Genomic DNA, 21,846 nt, shown 5'->3' on the forward strand with positions numbered 1-21,846 from the left:
TTGGGTGTGAAAAACAGACAAAATCCCTTGTGGTTAAGGCAGGGTTACAGGTTAGAATGCCAAACCTTCTACACCAAGTGACTCAACTGATACGGTTTAAAATTCACCTGTAATTGTGCTGTGGATTAAAATGAAAGTGCAGATTTTCAGTTGCTAATGTAAACATAACAAAAACATTTAGCCTGGTGGAAAGGTCATTTGTGATTTACATGAATTCAAAGGCAAAATATTAGGCTACTCTACAAGACTTGTGATCAATTTCAAATTTGCTTTTATACTCACTGTATTGTTAATGTACCATTTTATTTCAATGCATTATGATAACAGTTGTATTTTAAACATATATTTTTATTGTTGGTTTATATATGTCAGAAAATAAGTTTGTCTCATGTCCAGGGTGTGAATTTGTTTATCATAATTGCTAGGCCTAATACCTGGAATGCTGTTGAATAGTCTGAACAATATGGTTGCTTCTTGTTTTGCAAAAGGCAGAACAATAATGCTGATATTGATAGCTGATGATAGATGATGACCCATTTTGGCATGATGAACTGATGCAGAAGGCAGAGCCACTGTGAGGAAAGTTTTCTTACAATAGCCTACAAACATTTCAATACCACAGTGCAATTTTAGCCTGTATGTGTTCTTTATCATATATAGGCCATATATATTCCTATTATTGTAATTTCAGCCTTCACACGATTTAAGTCGGTTTAATTTTGCAAAAGCTACCGATTTAGTTCATTCTCATGAATTATGACTTTATTTGGCTCCTGCCCCTTTAAAGAAAAAGAACATCCTTCTGTCTCACTGTGTTTTGTAGGTGACGCGCGTCCACACCTTGTGTTGTTGTGCGCGCGCTCTCATACTGTCTATGTGATGAACGTGTGGAAGCGCAGTTTCATTTCTTCTGACTTTTGACTTCTAGAATGATTAATTTCGCCCAGAAGCCGAACATCACAACTTTTCTCATTTACTAAGGAAATTGGATTGGCTACCAGCACCATTTCAACACGACCAAAGGAATTCAAAGAACATTTCTTAATATCCAAAAACATGTTTCTCTGAACGGTAGGACTTTGAATATTTAATACTACTGAAATTGTGTTGTGTGTGTCTATACCATGTTCTGTATGCTTAATATGAAGTAGACTATCGGACACTATCTATAGCTTATTAAAACGATTCTCTTTTTTTAACCTGAGTGATAGAATATTTTCTCTGCAAATGGACAAATTGATTCTCATGCTGTTGTGCAGGGTTCCTGACCATGGTGCGATTTTCATTTGCAAATGAATTTAGGTTGTCAGTATGCTTGACTTGACAAGTTTACTGTCGGGCTAATTCTGTCTGAGTTGTGGTATTTAGCAGATTATGAATTATTATTAATCAGAGAAGAACTACCATTGCTTGACGTAGCCTATTGAATTAATGTAACCGTGCTCTTATAAGTGTATTTTATAGCCTATCAAAGATGTTTATAACAACAAGGCGCTGTGCCATTAGGGAGGGAGTTTTAACCAAATGGTTATAAATGTAATAGGTGTGATTCAATTGGTTATAATTTGATTTTAGATAGTCTATCATATTAATCAATTTCATCATCTGTTTTGTTTGGCGTTCAGCCCATTAGTCTTTTTGAGTTTAAAATCAATTACTGGCGTGCAAGTGAAACTAAAGAACGTGGGATTGTCTTGAGAAAAGCCCAACGAACATGTCTCAACAGCGGGCAACACGACTCTGACTCTATATATTGTCCATAAGGCTTTATATATAAAATGTAGGCTATTTTAATATAAGCTAAATATGTCAGCTGCAAGGAAACGATGTCAGTTCAAATGAATGTCTGTGGTAGCCTATAAACACTTTCGCAAATTTTCAGTGGTAATATTTATACACAGCACAGTGGTTTTGGATGAACATAAAACGATGAAGATGACAGACTTTATTGCAATAAAATGGGCTATTAAAATAAAAAAATCACAACAACAACAAAAAACTACAAATAACCAGTGCAACTTAAAAATGTATAACATCTGAAATCATTTAGTAAAACTTATGGTTGTATGTGGCAAATGTTGACTTTGAAGAACAATGTGGTTTTATCTAAAATGTCTAATGGGTTAATTAAAAAAAAGAATGTGTGAATTATTACAAGGGATATGAAATTTAAAAAGTGAATGAATGAAAATATATTGTACTTTATGGTTACGGTTAGTAATTCTTGTGTGCAAATATGAACCCATTTATATGAGCTGAGTTAAAAGGAGATGGCCTTGGCACCGCAGCAGGAACAGAAAAATACACAGTGCTACTGTTTTTCAACACTTTGTCATAATCGTTATAATTAATAGGACTATGTGTGTGTTCATGTGAAAGTTTTCCACTCTAAAGTGAAAGCAGTTAATATGCTCACAGCTCACTCAGTCAAGAGTTTCTCAGATTATCATTGATTGTTTTTTCAGATCATGCATATACTTGTGTCTGCTAGCTTTACTTGCTTGATTTGAGATTTATCAATTTGTATCCATGATTTGGTTTGCAGAATTGTCTTGTTTATCATGACGTCACTTGTTCTATTCGATTATTCACCCTGTTTTCAAATCTCCTTCCTTCTACTAGCAAAGGAATTTATGCTCCTTACTTTTTTCTTGTCTTTAAATGTTTACGTTCACGTTTCTCTCACTGGATACCAGCATCAGTATTTATTCCGTACAGTGGTGCTATTCTGATCGTCTTGCTTTGTTTTTGGATATGCCAGACTGATCCTGAACATACAATAATGATCCTATACAGCTGTGGGTCTACAGAGGAGGATCTACCTAAATAGATACTAATGAAAGTTGTTATGAGACTGTACATTCTCAGATGATGTTTTGTTTACTCTTGTGCAATGCATGTTGTGAGTGGATGTGCAATGCAATGCAGTTTTTCATGGAATAATATTGCATTGTTCTGGATCACTGAGTTTCCACCATATCCTCAATTAGAAATAAGGAACATGCCAGAAATGAATCTGACACATGATTGTTCTGTATCACTGAGTTTCCACCATATCCTCAGTTAGAAATAAGGAACATGCCACAAAAGAATCTGAAACATGATTTTCTCATTTAAAATATAATTTAAAATAAAGTAAGGTGAAGTTAACATTTTGTGAGGTGATGTTTCTTGTGTTCTTCCCTACGAAGGCAGAGAAAGGAGAGAAAAGGAAATTTGATATTAAAACAATAAAAATGTAATTATAAAATATCATATTTTTAATATAATATACTTTAAATATATTTTTATTTGCTTTAGTGTTTGTTTGGGTACTGCGTTTTGCCTTTGTAGGGCTAAAAACAATAATTTCCAAACTCATCCATTTGTTATGTGCTCCTGAAATTAGTAGTTTGATTTCCTATGATTCAGATTGTAATACTAATCTGAATCATAATAGGAAATCAAACTAATTTCAGGAGCACATAACAAATTGATGAGTTTGGAAATGATTGTTTTTGGCGTAAAAGTAGAGGCATGTATAAGGATGGAGGACTTGGACATTTGGGATGTGTCTCAGTGGAGTAACTTAGCCAACTTAATGTACTTATACCAACACACTCTCATGGCAATTCCTTATTATTTTACATTTTGGTAAAATAGTTTGGTGGCGAATTTGTATGAACATTGTTTTTGTAGGATCTGCTTACGTCCCACTGAGGGTTCGGTTTATGGGTGGGCCTTTATGCTTAAAAAAAAACAAAAAAACAATCGAATAAATGTTTACAAATTCAAATGAAACGTAAATTATTGAAGTTTTCTTATGAGATTGGATTGGTACGTACGTACTATTTATTGTTTTATAGCAAAGTCAAGTCACTATACTATTATTATATGTATTGCCTTATTTCACAGAACTTTTTTTGTATTACACTAAATTGAGGAATCTTCAATTGTGCACAAAATAACCTCACACACAATCTTATCTTAATTCTAAAAACATATTTTTTAAGTTTGATATTCTAAACTCTTTGTGGACTTATTGCCAATTCCAGTTTTTAAAACAAAAACATTTGATTTGAGTCATTACAAGGATACATTACTGAGGATACATCACAGTCCTGTAGAAATAAATAAACTGATACTAATGGAACCCCTGCTTTTATCCTCTTTGACCCTTCTAACTTTGGGACTGGTTTTGGGAAAACCATTTTTGATCTTCATGGCTTTAAAAGATGTAGTATAGAAATGTTAAACAAGCTGCTTTGAACAGAGAGTGAATGCCATTAAATGGTGCAAGGAGGACCTGTGTTTCAGTGCTTTCATAGATCTCCAAATATGCCCATTCTGCATTCCTCAGAGTTGAGAACAACAGTTCTAACATATCTGGCTTGTTGAACTAAGAAAGCATCATCTAAATCAAACTAGCCAGGGATCTAAAGCAATGGCTATCATTTCTGTGCTGGGTGAACCACAGTGCCAACAAAAGTATACCCTTTGCAAACAACTGTGAACTTCACAGTATCATGTATTTGTGCACATTAATGGACAGAAATGCGATGCTGCACACTGCTGATAGGGCAACCCTTACAAAAAATTTAGTTTATTCAAGTGTGCTGTTAGTATAGTACTTTTAAATAAAAAATTAGCAAGTATACTTTTTTCAGTCTATGTACTTCTCAGAAATATACTTACACTTAAAGGGTTAGTTCTGAAACTTGCTGGCCCAGAAAAGTTATTAAAGAGATCGTTAATATAGTCCAAGTGACTACACGTAGTCGAGTCTTTTCACGTAGTGTTTTAGCGCAGCGCGTCTGTGTTGTACGTCACACGCATCACACACTTGACAAGCGTCGGCCAATAGTGAGCCTACGTGTGACGTGCAACACAGACGCGCTGCGCTAAAACACTACGTGAAAAGACTCGAGGCCCAGAGAGAAGGAAATGAATAGTGGAATAAAGTCGTTTTTTTTTTGTTTTTTTTTGCGCACAAAAAGTATTCTCGTCGCTTGATAAACTTAAGATTGAGCCATTGTATTCACTTGGACTATATTAAACGATCTCTTTAATAACTTTTTTGCGCCAGCAAGTTTCATTCCCTTAGAAGCCTATGGAGGAGTGAGACTGCTCTCAGATTTAATCAAAAATATCTTAATTTGTGTTCCGAAGATGAACGAAGGTCTTACGGGGTTGGAACAACATGAGGGTGAGTAATTACTGACAGAATTTTCATTTTTGGGTGAACTAACCCTTTAAGTATACTTGATTTATGCTGACAAAAGTCTAAGTATTTTTGCCATATACTTGTTCTCAATCTTTTTATCCAGATATACTTAAATGTATAATTAAGTATTCTAAGTATACTTGGCTTGCCTTGTAGTTGTGTTTAGTCTTTTGATAGTATCACACACTTTTTAATGTTTTACACCTATTCAATTACTGTCTTATAAAATATTGTTTGAAAATATTTATTTATAAAGAAAACAGATATGTTCTAAATTCTGAGTATCTGATTTTTTGTCTAGTCAACTGGTAGTGTAAATAAGAATTTACTTCAAATCTACGTACATGTAATTCTTTCCCCGCCATTGACAGAATTTTCCGGCAATACATTTTTTCACTGTTATACTGTAGAGGGCGATATTACGGTGTACGATATTATTATTAAGATGCGGAAACAAGCGATAGAAGCATTGCTTATGCACATGTAAAATAACACAATCATAAAACATTAAACAGCATATAAATCAAAAGTGCCTAATGTCACACTGAATGAAATGTCAACCATGGAAGCCTCTTCTGTGCAAGCTTTGGGGGTGTTGATGGAAGTGATCTACTATGTTTGGAATGTGAAATCTGTCTATAGGCCTATATATCTAGGTTTTCATCATCGTTCTGAATCTGATCCGGTCAAAGTCTTTGACAAAAACTATTTTCAAATAGCTTTTTGTTCAAAATGTTGCTTTTTTATTTTATTTTTAAAGAAGCTTACCCACATTCAAGTGTTTAAAAGCAGATGCTCTGTTATTTCTTTTGATCATGTTCAGATATTCATACAACATATATTTTGGGGGCCATGAAAGTTTTGTGAAAATTATCAAAAATGCTGGCGATGGCTGGCTATTTAAAAAAATATATATATTCTTGTGGAGAACTAAAAAATGTGCTACAGGTATTTAACTTGTAACCAGTATACCTATAAGTTCACTTGTATTATAGTTGCAGTACAAAAAAAAAAAAAACGTATAGTTGTAAACTAGTTTACACTTAAAGTATACTTAAAAGTATACTTTTTTAGGCCAATTTAGTCCCACTCAAGTAGTCTATTGAAATAGTACACTTATAAGCTTCTACTTTGATTTTAGTGTTAGTACACTTGAACTTAAGTACACTTAATAAACTGAACTTAAGTATACTTTTTTTTAAAGGAAGTATGATGTAACCCTTTAAAAATGCATTAAAAGTGCATATTGTTACGATGACTAAATTTTTTTAAAAGTTAAATTTTTAGGCTACACTGCCTCAGTGTTCTAACAGAGCTCGTCAAAATGACTGAGATGGCCAATCAAATTAAAGAAGGCGGGCCTTACTGTTCACATAAATGTTAAACCACCTACAGTAAAATATAGTGATGCGAACTACTTTTTGATATAAATTTTCGCTGTTTTGTATATCAAAATATGCAAACATGAAGGCTAATTCTGAATGTGACAAGACAAGAAATGTTGCATTTTCAACTTATTAGACATACAAATAAGAGTGAATGTGTGCAATTGATTACTTCACAATTACAATTAGACGTAGAACTTCTGTCGTTCTCATTTTTTTTCCTTTATTCCCCCCCCCCCTAAGCCCCCCCCCCCCCCACACACACATGGTTATGGCCTTGGTTAGATGCCACAGTAGACTGTAGGATACGTAGTCCACTTACCTGGGTAATAAATGATGTCTGGTGCATTCAAGGTCAGATTGCAGGCGGAAGATGAGTTGTGTAAACAAGTAAATAGCCGTCATTAATGTTGCTGCTGCTTTTAAAGTTTAGTTGGTGTCGCACTTGTTATTAGTGACACACTGTTAGTGTGTGAAGGTCTCTGAGTGCAGGACTGCCTGAAACATCAGCTAAATTACTCTGAAAAAATCTTTTCAATTTCTGTTTCTCTCAAGCATTAAGAAAAGTGCAGGACTGATCCCAGATTCTGAACCCAGATTCTGAATTGCATTCAGCAAACAATCATTAAAGTTTCCATATAAAATAATGGTTACTTTAATCATAGTTTTGCATGGACAGACAAAGTATGGTCCTAATTGAAGCTCATTCTTACTCCTATGAAATAGTTGATGTGACACAAGTTACTTTATTTGTAAAAAAAAAAAAAAAAGTTTTTAAACCGGTAAATTCAACAGCCCTTTCCTGCTGATTTAGCAATTGGTCACACTGCTACTAAAATCTGTTTTGTACTTTTTACATATATTGACATAACACAGGTGGCAAAGAGTAAAAACACATGATGAATCAAAGTTAATCACAAGCAGATTTTCCACAAGCTGAGGTAAATACTGAAATATAGAAGGTGCACAGTTATAGCACATACACGCAAACACAAAACACATAATGGTAACACAATGATAACACAAAAATAATGGAATAAACATTTATTTAAAACAAAATGTAACATAAAACCCTAAAGTACATAGCTGATCAGATTTTTTTTTTTTAAATAAACATAATTAAAATTAAAAATTAAAAACCAATCTACAAATGTGAAGTGTCATAAATTTTCACTGTAAATTTTTAAATTATTTCTTCTTTTTACTTTCAAAAGTGGCACATTTAACAGTATTTTACAGTACAATTGCCTAAAATGTAAGGTTAGATCTATTACAGTTTCCTCTGTACGGGAACTTACCGTTAACCAATTGACAGGTTTTTACTGTCGCATTTTTAGTGTTTTACAGTTAAAATTACAATAATTTTTTACAGTATGGACTCTATGGTGGAATTTTTGACAATAACATACAAGTAACAGAAATGGTCAAAACAAATGTTTCTGCACAACTGTTCAAAAGTTTAGGGTCAGTAAGATTTTTTTTTTAAAGAAATTAATAATTTAATTCAGGAAGGATGAATTGATCAAAAGTGACAGTAAAGATTTTACATTGTTAAAAAATAAATGTCATTCCTAAGAAATAATTTATAAATTACATCACAATAATACTGTTTTTACCATATTTTTGATCAAATAAATGCAACCTTGGTGAGCAAACTTTAACCCTCATCCTCTCCTCCCATTCTGTAACAAATCCTTCCCTCGTGGGACAAAATGACCCGAAGCCCTAAAATCATAATTCTTTTGTGTGTCCAGAAGGCTTATATCATTTCATTTTTATAATTTTTTTTTTTTTTTGGTGGAGATTTTTATAATTTTTTTATTTGATATACCTTTTAAATTTCTAGATTAGATTTCTCATAGGACTGTTGAGTTTGCCGAAAAACAGTAGGTAATTTGCGCTAGAATTTTTAGAGAGGTATGTGGAAAAACACAGACTTGGCCGATTTGGACAGGATTCAAATCACAAACTAGTCCCGTCCAAATAGGGCTCAAGTGTGTTACAAGTAAATTAATTCAATTAACTAAATCACTTTTTACCTGGTAGGTAAACTGGTAGGCTAGTGTTTTCTCCTGTGTCCAGTGTTTTGTGTAATTATATTTCTGGCTGGGGCACAAGTGGATATCCTGGGTTAAGTATACTCTGAGTTAATCAAAAGAACCTTTAAGGTGAGGCAATATAAACATTGCAGAATTGGTTTCTGGCCTTCAGAGTAAATTATTGCATACTCTTTCTAAGAGTCATGGAGCACACCCCATTTAGAATAGAAATGACCTATTTGTTTAAAAAATGTGCCCAGAACTATCATGGTAACATGACAACTCAATCATTACATAAATAAAGGCTGATGAGATCTGCTGACGATACTTTAATGAGGTGTTAACTCGAACATCTAGTCCTGGTCATAAGACAACAGGGGACAACAATGCTAAATGCATTAATGCAATGCCTAATACATTAAGATAAAATCCAACTATTTAGTAAAATAGGCAACAGCATTTAAAAGGGCGGAGAAAAGACTTCCTGCATGTTTTGTTGTTGATATTACTGTATTTTGACACAAATTGCTAGAAATGGTTACAAACATGGTTAAATATGGATTGTGTCAAAATATTTGCAATAAATTGTTCTCTGTTCTATTCTGTAACATTTGTTCTATTCAGTTTATTTCATGCAAATAGTTTTGTCAAAAATAATTAAATAATAAAATGAAATATTTGATTTGTTTTTTTCGTTTTTAATAACAAAATCAGTTGAAAACTACTGCGTCAGTGTACCACTATTTATGGAAACTTTTTAAAGGAAATATTACCATTTTCCATGTTTATGTAATGAACTAAACTAATTATATAATCATAATTATCAACTCAAGCGTTAAGACTCTACAGACTGCACTCAAGGTCAAAGCTGTCCCCTTTTTGTTGAATTATTGAAATTACAGGTGAAGTTCAAGGGAAAGAGATGGAGTAAACTGTTTCTATTCCCCTAGCAATGTGATTAGAGTGACTACATGGATGTCCTCTTCCGGAATTTCCTTCTCTAAGTCCTCCATGTGTGTTGTGTTTATACCCTCAGCACTTTCCAGCCTGTTTAGCACAAAAACAACTAAATTATTCAACACCAACCTGATCATACATGATTTAGCAGGACACTCATTTATTTACACATCATCTCGATTAAGCGTACTGTTTCCTCCTTTCGGGCACGCTTGAAGAGACTTCAGTCAAGTGTTCTTTTGGAGATCAAATGACCTTCCTCCTTGAACCATTTTCGATTTAAGCTGAGATTTAGCAACAGCGTCTGGATTATATTGACTGCTGAAGGGCAACCTATTCAGTCAACCAATTCTGACTAAAAGTAAATGGTTATTTTAATCTTTTATGCATTTTTTTTATAGTTTGTTTCTGTATTTAATTCTTCTGTTTCCACAGACACATTTTAGTTGGGATGGTCTAATAAACGGATAATTATTAATACTAAATTCTATACTATTTTCAAGTTCTATACTAATTCTATAAATTTAAATAACTAAAATATATATAAATACATATATGTTCATATATATATTGAGATTTGTACAAGATTACATTTACCAGTGTTTTAATGATTAAAATTATGTATTTAATACATTTTAATAGGCAGATTTCTGTTTCTGTATAATGACTGTAAATTTGTATGACTATATAAAGACTGGAGTACATACAGTATATGTAGATGTGAGGGGAAGGAAAGAATCGAGCAGTATTCAGGTTGAAGTTAAATTAGGTTTTGGCCACATGAGTACTTTCATGTGTTAAGGATTTAATAAGACCACATAGACAGACAGAGATTGGAAGTTCAAGAGCTTGAAGCCATCTGGTTATTAATTCTCTGCTATATGTTTCGGTCCTGAAGGGTGCAGCTGGTGGCGTACAGGTCTGAAAGAATGGCCTGCTCTGGTTCTGGTTGGTTGAGGGCCCAGCTCTAAGATGTCTGGCCCCTGGTACCTGTTTCAGTGATGAAGAGCACCTCCACCATCTTCCTCCTCACTCTGTCCATCTTGTGCAGAGCTGAGGTATTGATCAACATATACATTTTGCAGCAAAAACTAATAGCTTGTTGTTAATGCATTTCTAAATGTTCATTTTGAAGGATTAGTTCCTAAAAATACATCAATTCTGTTTGAGTGTGTGTTTTCCATAAAGCTCTCATATGGCCTGCAATACTATAGGCCTACTTATATTACTTTTAGGCTGTGTGTCCACCAAAGTATTTTTAGCCAGCTGCTCGATAGCGCTATGGAAAATCCGCGGAAGTGTTACTAGTTTCTGATTTCGCAGATAGTTTGTTTCTGAATATAAAAATGTTGACACAATGTAAAGTACTTGCTCTGTCCCTTGATTTGGATGAAGATATGGCTGAACCACGTAGAAAGAGAGGACGGTTGATCGGTGTGTTGTTTGTCTTGCCCTTCCATTGTGATTGAATGGCTGGGTAAAAAGTGACAGTGATGATTGCTGCGTTTTACCCAGTGTTGAACATTTTTCAACTCTCGGCAACCAGACGAAAAAAAAGCCAAGCGGTCAGCATGAAATAGACGCTCAGCGCCTTGTCACGCTGCTGTCGTTTTCAAACATGGGGCGCTCTCATTGAAAACTCTTTGGTGGACACATGGCCTTATAGTATTTTTTTGGAAAACTGTCAGAATTTCTTGCATGCAGCTTTGTGTACATTAAGACCAGAAACATGTATTAAGACAGTAAATAAGGCCAATTTTGATTTGGTTTTAAGAAAGTTGTAACCTTATGGTGTCGTGTTATTTCAGAGTGTGAGTGGGAAGACGGTGAAGGACACAGTGCAGGAATGGAACAGGTATCGGAACGAGTGCATCTTGAAGATAAGCTCACAACCCACACCTTCGGGTAGGCATTAGCTCTTCCATCTGTGTGTGTGTGTGTGTGTGTGTGTGCGTTTCTGTATCAACATTGGAAAAGATGAGATTTACTATGTATATAAAGAGAAGTAAACACACAGACACACACTAACCACTCTAAATGTTTGTCGTGAATATTTCTTGCCATATAAATGTTGCTTGCATAAGGAGTGTCAATGAGGATCATTTTAGTTATACTTCTAACATGGAATGCAGCAATTAAATAAACAATTTTATATATGAAATAAGCTCTGGCAGGAGTATATAAAGTTATTAAACCTCTCTGGATCACCTTTATATTATTCACATTAACTCTATTTTCTCCATTAGGTTTGTTTTGCAAAAGCATGTTTGATATGTACGCTTGTTGGACAGATGGAGTTCCCAACACAACGGTGAAAGTGCCGTGCCCCTGGTATCTGCCTTGGTATGATCAAGGTACCACTGCTAATAATAGTGCCTGTTGGCATAAAAAATAAAAATAAAAATTGCTTCATAAATGTCATGCAATTCACCAAATTCATTTTAAAAAGAGGACCTTAAAGCTTACCATTTGTTTATGTGAAAATATAATTTTTATTGCTTATCGTAAACTCATTTTATCTTCTGCCAGGTAAAAATCATAAGACAGATTTAGAACATACTAACATAAGAATGAGTGACTACCATAAATGATGCTGTTGGTTGTCATTTCCATGCACTCAATTAATAAAAAGGTTCATAGAAGACTCTCCAATACTAGACATGTTTGGAGTAAAAGAAGACCTGTTATGCATTACTGTCCTCTTTAGTGCGTAATGGGTTTGTGTCTCGGGAATGTGGTCCAGATGGCCAGTGGTTCACTGTCAACCACAGCCGTACATGGAGAGACCACTCACAATGCAATGCAGATGGCAGCCAGCAGATAGCACAGGTAAAGAGACATGTATATCACCTAAAATGAATGTACATGTATACGGTTGTGGTCAGAATTAATGGCATCCCTGGTAAATATGATCAAAAATGGCTGTAAAAAATAAATCCGCGTTGTTTATCAAAAAAATTCACAAAAATCTAACCTTTCATTGAAGTTAAAGAATTGAAAGTGGGGGGTAAATCACATTATGAAATAAATGCTTTTCTCCAAAACACGCTGGCCATAATTATTAGCTCCCTGTTATTAAATACTTTTTGCAACCTCTTTTTGCCAAGATAACAGCTCTGAGTTTTCTCCTATAATGCCTGGTGAGTTTGGAGAACAACTGACAAGAGATCAGAGACCATTCCTCCTCCATACAGAATCTCTCCAGATCCTTCAGATTCACAAGTTCATGTTGGTGCTTCTTCTCTTCAGTTCACCCCACTCATTTTCTATAGGGTTCAGTTTAGGGGACTGGGACAGTCATGGCAGAAGCTTCATTTTGTGCTCAGTGACCCATTTTTGTGTTGATTTTGATGTTTGTTTTGGACCGTTGTCCTGATGGAAGATCCAAACATGACCCATTATAAGATTTATAGCAGAGGCATTCAGGTTTTGATTTTTTATCTGTTGGTAGGCTATTTGCTAGAATCCATAATACCATGTATCTGAACAAGATGTCCAGGACCTCCAGCAAAAAAATAGGCCCACAACATATAAGATCCAGCTGTATATTTAACCGCAGGCATGGGGTACTTTTTATCCATGTTTGCACCAAACACATCTGGTAGGTTTTCTGCACATCAGAACTATATTCTTTGGTTTTACTCATTGTGATGGATGATTAAGGGAATTTGGCCTTTGTGTTTCCTCATATTTAAACTCCTGTGAAGTCATAGCTAGACAATTTCATGTTCCTAGTCACCCTAGTGTGCTAAAAAAAAAAAAAAAGGTAATTAATGGGAATACACTTCAGAGATGTTTTACTCGTAAAAAATTCTAGGGGTGCCAATAATTGTGGCCAACTTGTTTTGGAGAAAAACATTTATTTCATCATGTGATTTTCCCCCCACTTTCAATGATTTTACTTAAATGAAAGGTTAGATTTTTGCACATTTTTTGTATGAAAGATCAAAAGGATAAACAATGCAGATTTATTTTTTACAGCCAGTTTTGATCATATTTACCAGGGGTGCCATTAATTCGGACCACCACTGTATAGGGTTTGTCAGTGATTCTTCTGCTCACCAAGGCTGCATTTATTTGATAAAAAAAAAACAGTAATATTGTTAAATATAATTTAACTATTTAAAATAACTGTTGTCTATTTTAATATATTTTATAATGTCAGTTTATTCCTGTGATGGCAAAGCTGAATTTTCCAGTCTTTATCAATTTTCTCAAGTCTTCACAGTGTCACATGACCCTTCAGAAATCATCAATATGCTGATTTGTTGCTTAAGAAACATTTCTTATCATTATCAATGTTGAAAGCAGTTGTGTTTTTTCAGGATTCGTTTCTGAATAGAAATTTCAAAGGCATTTATTTAAAAAAAAAAACAAAAAAAAAACTTTTAAATCAATTTAATGCATCCTTGCTGAATACATGTTTTTGTTGAAAACAAATTTCCTTCAAAAACAATTCTGACCCCAAACTTTTAAATGGATATGCCCTATGGGTGAGATAATTAAAATGTATGATAATAAAAAAGTATATGGCTTCCCTAATATATGCTTTATATTATTCAGTATATATTCTTTTTTTTAAATCATTTTGATAAAGTTAAAATCTTGTTGATCTTGGTTAAAGAAAAATATCTGCAGATCAGGAAATAAATAGGCATAATTAGTCAAATAAATCATGTAATTATTTAAATGATCCTGGACCAATTAAATTAGTTTTGTGGCTTTGTTGAATGCGAGTTGCAATCCGGTAAATTCCACTTACTGTCATCCAAGTTCAAATTCCAGTTTAACTTCCTGTGGTGCCAGTTCATTAAAATTCCAATTCATGAATTGAAAGGGAGTCAGTTCTTAAATTCCGCCATGCTGACAGCCATTGAAAGCCGCCTCTGGCAGAGAGTAATGACATCTTTATTTTCATGGATCACACTAGCAAGTACATGTTGTTGTTCAAAACGACTGGAAAAGCTCTCAGTGAAAGAAACCAGTTTGATTTGTGGTGTATGGAGAATTTATGTAAAATAGGAAACTCGCTGTGTGAATTTTTATGCAGTTCTGTAATTTCATGAACCAAAGCACTTGGAAAGCAGTCCCACTAGTGTCATTTGCAGAGCTCTGCTCTCATTTCTTACTGGCGAAGGAGACTTTATCTCCTGCTCGCAGAGTTATTTTCCAGAGTTATTGGCTATTACTCGCTAGTGTGATTCATGAATATAAAGATGTCATTACACTCTGCCTAAGGCAGCTTTCAGTGGTTGTCAGTATGGCAGAATTAGAAAAATGTCAGAATTTCTCTGAAGCTTTGCCTTCATATCCCACAAAAGACATTTGAGAAGGTTTTTCTTTCAGAATAGTCACATTAATTAAATTGGCTTATGTCTGTGTAGTGCTATTCTTTCACTCGCTGTCTTCACAGGAGAATCAGATGATGATCTTGGCCTATTTCAGGGTGATGTACACAGTTGGTTACTCTCTGTCCCTGGCCAGCCTGTCTTTAGCCCTCGTCATACTTCTCCTATTCAGGTGAGTGACTGCTTTCCTCCAGAAAAGTGAGCAGAACATGGCATGCAGAAGAAGAAAAAACAAAACAATATAAAGCTGTTGGCCTAATTCATCATCCTGCAATAATAAAAAGACATAAAAGCAAGAGCCTTAATGTAAACATGTTGCGTGCTGTTCGCCCAATGACACTGACACTCCAAATAAGAACGTTAATCCAGGATTCAGGAATTTACAGTGTGAAACATCAGTTTATGAGTACCTAGGATTAATGATCAGTCTGAAAAGTGAAGCAAGATTTGTTCACCCAGGGTTTATATTGACCCAGGGTTAAGTATTTCAAGTGTGAAAAGCCATAATGTGTTTGTGTGTAATATTGCAGGAAGCTGCGCTGCACACGTAATTACATCCACACCAACCTGTTTGCCTCATTTATCCTGCGAGCTGTGTCCATCCTCACGAGAGACGCGCTTCTCATGAAAGACGCTCCAGAGTTCAGGGACAACAAAGATGTTTCAATCGTTCTGAGTGACGAGGTAAGCAGAAATACAGTACTGACTCAGTTACATTACAGTAATTACACGCTGCAGAACAGTTGCTGTTCTGGAATGAGGAGGCAAAGTCCTCAGAATTTTTTTTATCAAATGTAAATTCATGTTATAGTTACACTTAATGTTTAGCAGTGTAAATAAACATTTCTTATACTATTCTATTTTGTATTTTTATATTAACATTGTAATTAATGTTCTATTTATTAAACTTATAAATCTAATTAAGTTAGTGTTTTTTAAGCATCTAAATTAAGCAAAAAAAATTCTGATTTCATGTCTATTTTATTTGTCAACTGATGTTTTTTTAATAGTCTTTTAATAAACTTATCGTATCATCAGTCATCAAAATACTGATCATCAAAGATCAGTAAACACTGGCCACAGTCAGAGATGTAGCCTACCAAGGGTTTCCACCAAGCTGATTGGTCAAAAATTAAAGATCATGTTTTCAAGTCATTTTAAGTTAGTTTTTTGATGTGTTGTAAAGTGAGATATCCATGTATTAGGGTTGTATACTTTCTTTTTAATTAGTCTTCCCATTAACACCATTATTTAATTGTCCAGACATCCACATTGTATAGTATGAACATGGTAATAGGCCAAAGCACAATGGAAGCATTGTCTCCTCTCACATTACCTTTTCCCCATTCATTCTCAGTTAAACTCACCAAACCCATGGCTCACTTTAGGGGGGTCTGTTAAAAGTCATTGAGCTGAGGGGAACCAAGAAAGACGTTGCATCCCGCTGTAACTTTAACCACTGGTGCCACTGTTGAACAGTGTCATTTTAGAAAAATTTGTGATTTATACACTTTTTAATTTCATATTTTGTAATATTTGCATTGTTTTTTCTTTGTACTGTGGATTTATTTTCATCCAATTTTGCCTCTGAGGAAACACTCCTGCTACAAAACTATTCAAGTACATTGTTTGATCCAGTAAACCCACATTAAACCCACAGGTGATGTCAGGCTGCCGTGTGGCTCAGGTCCTGATGCAGTATTGTGTTGGGGCCAACTACTATTGGCTACTGGTAGAAGGTCTATATCTTCACAACCTGCTGGTGCTGATGGTCTTCTCAGAGAACAGTTACTTCTGTGTGTACCTCTTAATCGGCTGGGGTGTGTAACAAACTCATTCTACTCTTTTTGTAGAACAATTATCATAAAAATAAGTGGAATACTTCATTTAATAAACTTATAAAAACAATGAAATATAGTATATATATATATATATATATATATATAAAATGTAATTATTTAAATTTAAATGCATACCTTTCCATACATGGAATGAGTTTGAACAATTACCACAATTAAATCAAAAACAATTTCTTTAGAGAAAGTAAGAATTAAATGCTAATGTAGATGCACAAATGTGAGGCAGGTGTCTTGCTTGTTTTCTGACAGGAACGCCTGTGCTCTTTGTGGTGCCTTGGATAGTTGTTCGTTACTTGTATGAGAACACTAGGTAAGATGTGCCAGAAGTCTTGATGCAACAGCTTTCTTTCATTTGGTTAAAGATTAAGAGCAGCTTTGGTTAAGCATTACAAATGTCCCTACACATTTCTCAAGGTGCTGGGAGATCAACGAAAATATGGCATATTGGTGGATCATCCGAACGCCAATCCTTTTGGCAATTTTAGTGAGTTATCCTCTGTATTTATCTCATTTTGTGATCTCTGATTGTATTTATAGTCATTCACATTGACTATTCACACATTATAGTCATTCACACTTACAGTATATGTGCTTACAGATCTTTTATTTCTGCTGAATACTGGAAATTTCCCAATTCCGACCTGTTTTCCAGATAACTCAGAACTTGAAGTTTTCAACTAATGGAACATTGCGTTAGTTTCTACCATCTTTTAATCATAGTCAGGGCCGAAAGATCTGCTGCGTCTTTACTAGTAGGATTTCTGACCTATGTTCCAGTGGTTATTTTTGTGTGGGAGGTGAGAGAATTCCAAGTTCTGAGTCATCTGGGGCCGGTTGCACCAGCTATGCATAAGTTGTAGCAGACAACTTGACGTAAATGGTCACTGTTACAACTTGCGCACTTATTAACCTAAATATTTTTGTGTTGCACCATTGCACCAACTCAGCTAAAGCATAGCTCTACGTATTAACTAAATATTTACGGAAGTCTCCCATCAGGAGTAATGGTTAGAATAAAATAGCAGACTGACTGAACTGCATCAAAAAAGCTTTTATTTTACCCGACAGACTTTGCTAATGCTGACATTCACACGTACCTATATTTAAGAGAGAGAACATTATGTGCAGATTACCTGTCCTAATGCGCTCTTCTATATGCATCGGTCCATGTTGTGCATTTAAAATAATATAATGTCATGAATGTAATTTTCAATTTTCAAATACAGTTTCTGAATGTTATTTACATATAAAAAAAATATTTTAAGGCTGCTATTGGATCATTGAGGGTAAATGCCACATTATGTGACTACGCATGGAGAGCTTACGACCTATTAGCTGTTCTGCCTTATAAACAAATGGTGCAACCGAATAGAGTACAGAGTTAGTTACAAACTAGCTAGTTAATAAGCCTCTAGTGTGGACTTTGCGTTCCAATTTAAGAACGAATTTACGAATGGCTGGTGCAACACAACTCTTGCATTATACATGGATGACTCATTAGTCTAGAACACTCTTGAGATTGTGTTGAGGAAATGTTTTTCTGCACTCCGAAATTATTGTGGCTTGGTTTGAACGGGTCCGTCACTCTCATTTGGGATAGTTTTCTGCATTCTCCAGAATGAGAAGTTTTGTGTGCCTTTACATTGAGCATTCCACATGTAATTATATATAAATAATCATATTTTGCAGGTGAACTTTTTCATATTTATAAGGATTATTCAGATCCTCATCTCCAAATTAAAAGCACATCAGATGAGATATACAGATTATAAATTTAGGTAAGAATTTGTCTTGTTATTTTAAATTAATTTAATAATGAAGTGTTTTGATTTCATTTATGTTCATCAGTATCTGTTAGTCTGTTCTTTGTTTGTTGTAATCAAATTTGCTATTTAAAACAACCTGATCTGTTGGTTTTTCCTTGTAGCCGGTATTTCTGTTATGTAAACTGGAACTGTGTCACATAAAGTGCCTTAGCAAGATTTGATGTTTCAACCATTTTGAAGAATGTTTCATCCTCTTCTTCAAATGTCAGCCTTGAGGACAGCGTATTTTTTAGGGAGCTGTTCTTTTTCCAGCAGAGAATGTATTTCTAGCCTTTAAGCTTAAATCCTGCTTATCCATAGTGGAAGAAAACGTGTATTGAAATATAACAAGCATATGTATTGGTAATAATGATGGAGGCTTATTAGATTCTTGATTCACCCACAGTGCCTCACTATTGTCAATTTATCTGCCTATATGAAATTTCTCTTCAAACATTTAGAAAACCGAAAAGGTTTTTTTTTTTTTTTTTTTTTTTATCTGAAACAATGTGATCACAAAAAATGCATTTTGAAGCGAGATGAGCCGGATTGTGTTTTTGAATAATCTGCATCTAATATTCTTGGTCCCTCAGGTTAGCCAAGTCCACGCTGACCCTCATTCCCCTGTTAGGGATTCATGAGGTGGTGTTTGCTGTGATGACAGAGGAACAGACTGAGGGCGTACTTCGCAATGTCAACCTGTTCTTTGAACTCTTCTTCAATTCCTTTCAGGTACAACTAAGGGGAACAAGCGAGACAGACCGTGTCACAAATTGGCCTAGATCATCAAGTGTACTTACTTTTTTGTTTTCCATGCACTATTTAAATGTAGTGTATATCCTTACAGTTAATGCATTTTGACACATTTGTTGCTGTTGCCCCACAGGGTTTTCTGGTGGCCATACTATACTGCTTTGTCAATAAAGAGGTATATATTTTTTCTATACTGTATAGTGTCATATTTTTAATGTATACTCAATGTATTTAAATATAATTAAATAAAAAACTGCTATTATAGTTTGTTAATATAAGTTAATGTTTTAAATGTAAAAAAAATAAAAACAAAATTGTTAAAGATAATAACCCTGCTATCCTATGCTATTTATATTCACATAACTGCTATTTTACCTGTCATGTCTTTGATTTCAGGTACAGTCAGAAATCAAAAAGAAATGGCAGCGATGGAGATTGGGAATAAGCATTTTGGATGACCAGCGTAATACAGGTAGCAACACACATCAGGGAGGTGCCAGTCCTGTGTGCCACCATGACCCAGCCTGCTCTCCAGAGTGCCCTCTGGACAGTGGCTGCCAACTGTGCTCAGACCCAACATCAACAGACGCCCACCTGACCGTTCAACAACACTACCATCGTGGAGCAAAGAAAGGCAAGGCGTACTGCTACATCTCTGCCCGAAGACAGGTTCTGAACGGGTTGGATGTGCCAGCGTTACCCCAGTGTGCCGCAGAGGGCACAACCATGTTTTCCGAGAGCTACTGCTGAATGATGTGGACTGTGCTGGCCATTGATTGGACAAACAAGCTGGATATCACAGAGTGTCTTGGAATAAGAGATCTCATTGTTTTTGAAAAAAAGGATATTCCTACATCACATTTCTCACATTACACCAGACAGATTGTTTTTGTTTTTCTCATTTGATATTTACCACTATACCTCAATTTGGACACAAAATTAATTCTGTTATGCGCCAAAACATTCTGTTATGGTTTGATGTTTGTTATCTAATGCAGTCAATTTTATGTGCAGGTTAAATACTTTTGGGGGAGACTGTATACATACAGAATAAGGATCAATGATAAAGTTAATAAAACTTATAAAATGTCCATAAACAGCAAATTAGCACTAGCATCATGTCTAAAGCACATCCTCACCCTGATATGATAAGTGCCTCTGGAGGCATTAAATGTCTATCATGAAGGTTTTGTATGGCTCTTGTGTAACCCGCTCAACCAGAACGGTGCGGTCTTGGCACTCTCTTAAACAGCAGGAAATCTAATTCCTTTTTTATGTTTCTGCATTCCACTCAATGGCTTAATCCCTTTTCATTCAGTGCCATGACAGAACCCAACTGTGAACTGTATGTCTAAAAGAATAAGAGGGTAATTTAGTTATTAGGTAACAGTAACAACATTATCAAACATGGAAACAGATTGTTCCCAAATCTTTATGAAGGCTTAAATCAGTGTATCCCCTCTTTTTTTGAACCACTCACAAGTACTAAGATCTATTCTTACATTGTGTAGGCTTTCACTTCTCTGGACACATTCTTTTTCTGTTAGGCTACTATGAATGGAAGAGTTCAATAATAATAGTGATATCTACGTATGTTGTACCTGAGCTTTCACTGTGGTTTAGGCCATTTATTATCTAATTTCTAAATGCCATGCATCAAGCGGATGCCGTTATTCTGTTGTTTTCACATTGAGGTTATTCACCGGATCCATTGGCACCTAAAGCCACCTAGTGGACGTAGAGAGAACTGCACAGATGTGTTGTAGAGTTGCGTTCGTCCCCTGAGGAAATTTCTTACCATCTTGTCAGTGCTGAATAACATTAACCGAGTGCAAAGAGTTATGGTCAGGCATGAATTTGTCAAAATATAAGATGTCTTTGTTGTAGTCTCCAGTTTGTGTAGTTCTGATGAAGCTACTGTTAATAGTTAATAGTTAGGCTATTTATCTTACATCTATCACCTTCTATTTTTGTCCAGCAATAGTAGGCCTATAGGCTACTCATCAAATACTTTCACTTCAAACTCAATAAATCCCAACCTCAGTCCAATGCCGCTAATTGGGTAGAAACCTATAGGAGCCTGGTAAAAATGTTAATATTAAACAAAAAAACTTTAGACGGACTTAGAGGCTTTTGGCATCTCGGTATTCCTCACCTGTAGCCTACTGTATTTTGTTTCAATAATATGTAGGCCTATTAATGGCACATTCTACCAGAAATGTACATTTCCACTTATAAAAAATCTTGGGGAAAAAATATATTTTTCTTAAATCTGAACATTGAGTCATATGGAGGACATGTTAAACTATGAGAAACACATATCATGCCATCTCAGCATGTTTTTATGATTGAATAAAATAAATTTTTATACGCATTTCACCCCTAAAATGTCAGGCCCTGTCACAGACAAATTTGTATCTATAGAATGGTTTCCTAATGAATTTCTTACAAATAGCATTTTCTTATTGATCACATGTCCCTGATTGTATCTAACATT

The 21,846-nt window shown here is 34.9% G+C and overlaps 1 protein-coding gene across 1 annotated transcript; it reads left to right on the forward strand.

The window, feature by feature from the left end:
* The first annotated feature begins 845 nt into the window (after nucleotides 1-845).
* Nucleotides 846-21,382, forward strand: gipr (gastric inhibitory polypeptide receptor). The gene is made up of 14 exons (XM_084419519.1): nucleotides 846-1,071; nucleotides 10,483-10,642; nucleotides 11,393-11,489; nucleotides 11,831-11,938; nucleotides 12,292-12,413; nucleotides 14,998-15,104; nucleotides 15,463-15,616; nucleotides 16,593-16,752; nucleotides 17,041-17,101; nucleotides 17,206-17,275; nucleotides 18,481-18,569; nucleotides 19,190-19,328; nucleotides 19,483-19,524; nucleotides 19,746-21,382. The coding sequence occupies exons 2-14, from the start codon at nucleotides 10,586-10,588 to the stop codon at nucleotides 20,097-20,099; spliced, it is 1,560 nt and encodes a 519-aa protein (XP_084275645.1). The 5' UTR covers nucleotides 846-1,071; nucleotides 10,483-10,585; the 3' UTR covers nucleotides 20,100-21,382.
* Nucleotides 21,383-21,846: the final 464 nt, after the last annotated feature.

This window comes from Rutilus rutilus (assembly GCF_951802725.1).
Source record: "Rutilus rutilus genome assembly, chromosome: 9".
NCBI classification, from domain to species: domain Eukaryota; kingdom Metazoa; phylum Chordata; class Actinopteri; order Cypriniformes; family Leuciscidae; genus Rutilus; species Rutilus rutilus.